At 44.4% G+C, this 7500-nt stretch overlaps 1 protein-coding gene across 3 annotated transcripts in view; it reads right to left on the bottom strand.

The window, feature by feature from the left end:
- LOC143298528 (uncharacterized) overlaps positions 1-7500 on the bottom strand; it is a 63888-nt gene that overhangs the window by 41554 nt on the left and 14834 nt on the right. For all 3 annotated transcript variants that reach the window (XM_076611383.1, XM_076611382.1, XM_076611384.1), the window contains 4 exons: positions 5036-5256; positions 4188-4369; positions 2163-2245; positions 892-960 (listed from right to left, as the gene is read on the bottom strand). In XM_076611383.1, the coding sequence (XP_076467498.1) occupies positions 892-960; positions 2163-2245; positions 4188-4369; positions 5036-5256 (555 nt within the window). The remainder of the gene's footprint in view (positions 1-891; positions 961-2162; positions 2246-4187; positions 4370-5035; positions 5257-7500) is intronic.

A 7500-nucleotide genomic window follows, 5' to 3' on the forward strand; every position in this document is an offset into this window, starting at 1 on the left:
TAAAACAATTTGTAAGCACATGCAATGAATCTCAGTAATGGCACCTGGTGGGTAAAGGGTGGAGATACTTCCCATCTCCCAGGTCAACCTGTATGCAGACCAGTCAGTGCCTTAACCCCCTTCATGTGTGTACGCACACAGATGATTAAATATGCACGTTAAAGATCCTGTAATCCACTTCAGCATTCGGTGGGTGATGGAAACAAGAACATACCCAGCATGCACATGGAAACCGTTAAATTATGTAATTTTTTTCTGTTTTTTTCCCCCCCAAAATCAGATATTACATGGCCTTGTGGCCATAATTTAATGGTTTCAGTTTTCACTTTCAAGGAGGTATCACAGGATGTGGACCAATCCATACATGATACACCACATCTGCTTTGAAAAAAAAAAGATGAAAAAAGCAGTATCCTGACCTTCATATAAACCAATACACTGGTCAGGTATTGTGTCATACAAATCAAACAACAACACTCACACACAACACACACAACACACACACACACACACACACACACACACAAACACAACACACACACACACAAACACAACACACACACACACACACACACACACACACACCACACATATACACAAAGGGAATGAAATAAACAGTTTCACTTGACAAAACAACAACAACAACCCCCCCCCCAAAAAAAAACAAACAAACCAGAAACAATGTGTGAGTCTGACCTTGACAGCCTGTTCAAGGTTTGTGTCAAAAAAAGAAAAGAAAAAAAAGGCCACCACTTAAAGTGACCCAAACAATGATATATCTATCACATAATGTGACGCAGACAGACAACACAGCACAACACAACACAACAAAACAAACACAACACAGCACAACACAGCACAGCACACTATCTCTCACACAGCATGACGCACCATGCAGGTAGGCCCTCTGCAATGCCTCGTCAAGGTTCCAGTTCTCCAGATCACAGCCACTGAGGGTCTCTGGACACAGTCATCATTGTTAAGAGGAGGGGGAGGAGGAGGAGGAGGGGGAGGGGGGAGGGGGAGGGGGAGGGGGAGGAGGAGGTGGAGGAGGAGGATAAGGAGGGGGAGGAGGAGGAGAAGGATGAAGAGGGGGAGGAGGAGGTGGATGAGGAGGAGGTGGAGGAGGAGGAGGAGGAGGGGGGAGGAGGGGGAGGACAGGGGTGTGGGGGGGGGGTAGGAGGAGGTGGATGAGGAGGGGGAGGAGGAGGAGGGGGAGGAGGGGGAGGATGGGGGGGGAGGAGGAGGTGGATGAGGAGGAGGTGGAGGAGGAGGAGGAGGTGGAGGAGGAGGAGGGGGGAGGAGGTGGATGAGGAGGGGGAGGAGGTGGATGAGGATGAGGATGAGGAGGAGGAGGAGGAGGAGGAGGAGGTGGAGGAGGAGGAGGGGGAGGAGAAGGAGAAGGATGAGGAGGGGAGGAGGAGGGGAAGGAGGAGGAGGAGGAGGAGGAAAAAGAAGAGGAGAAGGGGGAGGAAGAGGAGGAGGAGGGGGGTAAGAGAAAAAGGGAGAAGAACAAAGAACAAGACCAAGGAGAAGAAGAACAACAAGAACAAGAACAAGAACAAGAAGAACAAGACCTAGACCAAGGAGAAGAAGAAGAAAGAAGAAATGTATTTATGTGGTGTTAAATCTCGTGTCGAAACAACTCAAAGTGCCATCACACCCAACTTTCACCCAACAACAACACATAGAGCCAGCCAAGTCATGTGATGACATGACAAGGAAGAACATGGAGTTCCATGAACACCATGCACAAAAACAGCCACATATAATCTTGGGATTTCATGAAATTACTGACAGGTTCAGGGTTTGGATAAAATCTGATATAATAATGATTTATTTTTTTAGTGCTTTTTCCGTGAAAAACATGCTCAACTGTGCTGCACAATGTAAAAACCAATGTTTCAAAAGATTCATTTAATCATTGAGATGACAACTTGTATGCATAACCCTGTACAGACATCCAACTTAACTCTTGAACACGAAGTGCACACACACACACACACACATGTTCTTGTTTCCACCTTTCTAGCCTGGATTTTTTTAAAATGCCTTCGGAATTCTATTACCCTCAGAAAATAAAATCCATTCGGCTGAATTCAAATCAGTTCTCTGACACGATGAAGGAGAAGAAAGAGGAACGGTCTGACACTGACTCCTACCTCGGACAGCCTCACAAGCTCTGGTGCTGTCTTCCTGTGAGGTGGACTCCGCCTTCTGGTGCCCCTGGTCATGGTGCTGTCCCCTGTCAAACGTGCGCCCCATTTACTCACACCACACCAGATCAAACCAAATGACAGGCACAACAGTCCAGTGGTTAAAGCGTGGTCCCCTGTCAAACGTGCGCCCCATTTACACACACCACCAGATCAAACCAAATGACAGGCACAACAGACCAATGGTTAAAGCGTGGTCCCCTGTCAAACGTGTGCCCCATTTACTCACACCACACCAGATCAAACCAAATGACGGGCACAACAGTCCAGTGGTTAAAGTGTTGGACTTTCAATCTGAGGGTTCCGGGCCTGATTCCTGGCCACGGCGCCTGGTGGTAAAGGGTGGAGATTTTTGCAATCTCCCAGGTCAACAGATGTGTAGACCTGCTAGTGCCTGACCTGGTGGTTACATGGTGGAGATTTTTCCCATCTTCCAAGTCCAACAGATGTGCAGACCTGCTAGTGCTTAACCCCCTTTTGTGTGTATATGCACACAGACGATCAAATAAGCATGTTAAAGATCCTGTAATCCATGTCAGCATTTGGTGGGTTATGGAAACAAGAACATACCTGATATGCATCCCCTCCCACCCTCTCCCGAAAATGGAGTATGACTGCCTACATGGTGGGGGTAAAAACGGTCATAGACATAAAAACCCCACACATGTATACAAGTAAAGATGGGAGTGACATTGCGTTTGGACGAATCCATATACACTACACCACATCTGCTGGGCAGATGCTCGACCAGCAGTACAACCCAGTGCACTTAGTCAGACCTTGAGTGCATGCATATAATATTTGTGTACCTATCAGAGTGGATGTCTTCAGCATAATTTTGCCAGAAGACAAAACTTTTGTTGCCACAGTTTCTTTTCAAGTGCACCAAGTGCATGCTGCACATGAGACCTCAGTTTATCATCTCATCTGAATGACTAGAGGCTCAGTTTGATTTTCCAGTCAAACTTGGGAGACAGGGCGAGAGTGGGAATCAAAGCCACACCCTCACGGACACTGTATTGGCAGATAAGTGTCTTAACCATTCTGCCACCATAAGTTTTTGCAAGACTGGTAGAGACATGTTGATAACGATACTGTGTATATCAAATACAGGATGTTGGCCAAGATGCTTATTTTACAGTGTTACCAAATAATTGTATAATTGAGTTAGTTAAGTTTAGAACAACTAATAACCCTTTGCCTGTTAATAGATTGCGTTTTGACAGTTTACCCAGAAATGAAAGAATCTGTGGTAAATGTTCCACAAACGACACTGCTGATAAGTTTCACTATTTGTTTGTGTGCCCTTTTTTTGAAAGCATCAGACAAAAATGTTTATCTAGGTATTATAGAATTTGCTCGAACTCCATTAAATTCTACCTATTGTTTTCTGAAAAAAACCCCCAAAAGAATACTGTTAAAATGTAAATCCTTGGTTTCTGCTATATGTAGCTCTTTTCATTAATGTTTTGTCTATTGATATGATTTGTTGTTGTTGTTTTTTTGTTTGTATTATGAGTGAAACAGTACTTGTCAATGTCTATATTAAGTGATTGAACGAATGAGCCTACTTCTTGCTTTTGACATCACTCTTTTTTAATTTATAGGATATGTGTAAAAGATGAACATATGTGATGTTTCAATGCCCCCAGGCGGTACATGAAATAAAATCCATGCCCTGCCTTGCCTTGCCTTGCCTTGCCTTGCCTTGCCACCTTCCTCCTTAACATAACATGATACTTTTTTTTACAAACACGCATGTAAGCACATATGCACACATGCATGCATGCACACTACCACACACACACACACATGCACGCAAGCACACACACACACACATGCATGTAACACACATGAACATATGTAATGTTTCAATGCCCCCAGGTGGTACATGAAATAAAATCCATGCCTTGCCTTGCCTTGCCTTGCCTTGCCACCTTCCTCCTTAACACAACATGAAGCGTCACCTACCCCTGGGTGTCTGGTTCTGCAGCATGTGTTTGACATGAACTGTCTTCTCCGTGCAGCTGGCTCTTCTGGGGGGGTTCGGTTCTGGCAGCACTGTGGGTATTCCCGGGTTGTTTATCAGGAATTCTGGGTCCCTCAAACAGCTCTGCTGATGGAATGCTGTCGTGCATCCCCGTGGTGCATGGCTTTGTGGTGGTAAAGACAGACAATGTGGCCACTGAAATACTTTTTTTTACAAACACGCATGTAAGCACACATGCACACATGCATGCATGCACACTACCACACACACACACACGCATGCAAGCACACACACACACACACATGTATGTAACACACACACACACACACACACAAAAAAACACACACCAAAAACTAGGCACATTTTCTGCCGTTCATCTGAGATGATTATTCAAAGTGGCCAAATTACCAATGCTGCTTTATGGTCTAACTTGAAGGCCATGTTCTCTGGACAAAGAAAAAAGTGTCTGGACTGCCACTTGCACGTGAAGGAAAGGGAATCATCCCCTGACAGGGGCAACAGCCAAGTGGTCAAAGCACCAGACTTTCAATCTGAGGATCTGGGGTTCAGATCCCAGTCAACTGTCTGGTGGGTTGAGGGTTGACACTTTTCCAATCTCCAACATCAACAGATGTGCCTGAACCCACTTTCTGCATACACACATGCAGAGGTTCAAGCACAGACATTAAAGATCCTGCTATCCATGTCAGTGGATCATGGAGGGATGAAATTACCCGCATGCACCAGCTATGACAGATTCATCGACAAACTCGTAAAGTCTAGGAGCAATAAGAACAACTTGTAATTCTATTTTTCAAACGCAACATACCTGCACATTGTCGCTGAGATAGTTGTCAGATTCCACCCCACTGTGGTTCTCGGTGTACTGCGGATCCAGATGTTGAACGGAACTTTTCAGTTCCTCTATCTTTTGACAAACAATGCGGTGACGGTTCATACTGTCTGCCGCCATTTTGGCCAGTGCATCCTGGGTTTTCCTGCTCTCAGCAGCGATGACATCCAGAAGTCTGTGGAAGTGTGGTGGCAAGTCTGGAAAGCATGGACAAAAACAAGGAGGTTCACTTCATTTCACAGAGTTTCATCTTTTTCATTCATTTGCTTGTCTTCGTGTTTGTCTTACCCAGTATTCTCATTCAGTCAGTTTCTTCACTTTTCCTTCATGCATTTCCTCCCCCCACCCCCACCCCCCCACTAGAGTTATTGTTTATATCAATATTGATTCTTCCTCCCCCCCCCCCCAAGTGTAATGTCATTACAGTTATTGTTTCTATCAATATTGATTCTCCCCCCCCCACCCAGTGTAATGTCATTACAGTTATTGTTTCTATCAATATTGATTCCCCCCCCCCCCCCACCCAGTGTAATGTCATTACAGTTATTGTTTCTATCAATATTGATTCTTCCTCCCCCCCCCACCCAGTGTAATGTCATTACAGTTATTGTTTATATCAATATTGATTCTTCCTCCCCCCCCCACCCAGTGTAATGTCATTACAGTTATTGTTTATATCAATATTGATTCTTCCTCCCCCCCCCACCCAGTGTAATGTCATTACAGTTATTGTTTCTATCAATATTGATTCCCCCCCCCCCCACCCAGTGTAATGTCATTACAGTTATTGTTTATATCAATATTGATTCCCCCCCCCCCCACCCAGTGTAATGTCATTACAGTTATTGTTTCTATCAATATTGATTCTTCCTCCCCCCCCACCCAGTGTAATGTCATTACAGTTATTGTTTCTATCAATACTGATTCCCCCCCCCCCAAGTGTAATGTCATTACAGTTATTGTTTCTATCAATATTGATTCTCCCCCCCCCAAGTGTAATGTCATTACAGTTATTGTTTCTATCAATATTGATTCTCTCCCCCCCCCCAAGTGTAATGTCATTACAGTTATTGTTTCTATCAATATTGATTCCCCCCCCCCCCCCCAAGTGTAATGTCATTACAGTTATTGTTTCTATCAATATTGATTCTCCCCCCCCACCCAGTGTAATGTCATTACAGTTATTGTTTCCATCAATATTGATTCTCCCCCCCCAAGTGTAATGTCATTACAGTTATTGTTTCTATCAATATTGATTCCCCCCCCCCCAAGTGTAATGTCATTACAGTTCTTGTTTCTATCAATACTGATTCCCCCCCCCAAGTGTAATGTCATTACAGTTATTGTTTCTATCAATATTGATTCCCCCCCCCCCCCAAGTGTAATGTCATTACAGTTATTGTTTCTATCAATATTGATTCTCCCCCCCCCCCCCCCAGTGTAATGTCATTACAGTTATTGTTTCTATCAATATTGATACAATTATAAACATAGCCTACTATACTGCACATTGATTATAATAGACAGATAAGATAAGAATAAAGATAAATTGCGGAAAACCGCAACCAGATAATCAGCACACACCTGCACCCCCCCCCCCCCCCCCCCCACCCCCACCCCCCCCCCACCCAACCCACACACGCGGATTACTTGAGTAAACAAGAGTAATAAACATATGTTATCAAATAAAAGCATTTCACATGGCACAAAGATCTACACATCAGCATCATTGCCATGTGGACATCCAACAGAGCAGATGACGCACTGATGCTGAGTCACACTGGCAGCAGTCAGTAATGCTTTTTCTGACTCTTCTTTCTTTTTTTGATGCCCAAGAAAATTTGATACATTTCATTTTGCATATTTCAAAGATGATGAATGATGATGGGAGTGATGCTGCTGCTGCTATGGGGGCCCATTCAGGGGTGTGACTACTTGATAAGGCTGCACTCTCACAATACATCCCAGGTGTGTGACTACATGATAAGGCTGCACTCTCACAATACATCCCAGGTGTGTGACTACTTGATACGGCTGCACTCTCACAATACATCCATCGTGTGTGACTACTTGATACGGCTGCACTCTCACAATACATCCATCGTGTGTGACTACTTGATAAGGCTGCACTGTGAAAATACATCACAGGTGTGTGACTACTTGATAAGGCTGCACTCTCACAATACATCCATCGTGTGTGATTACTTGATAAGGCTGCACTCTCACAATACATCCATCGTGTGTGATTACTTGATAAGGCTGCACTGTGAAAATACATCACAGGTGTGTGACTACTTGATAAGGCTGCACTCTCACAATACATCCATCGTGTGTGACTACTTGATAAGGCTGCACTCTCACAATACATCCCAGGTGTGTGATTACATGATAAGGCTGCACTCTCACAATACATCCCAGGTGTGTGACAACTTGATAAGGCT

Source organism: Babylonia areolata, chromosome 24 (assembly GCF_041734735.1).
Source record: "Babylonia areolata isolate BAREFJ2019XMU chromosome 24, ASM4173473v1, whole genome shotgun sequence".
Taxonomy (NCBI): Eukaryota; Metazoa; Mollusca; class Gastropoda; order Neogastropoda; family Buccinidae; genus Babylonia; species Babylonia areolata.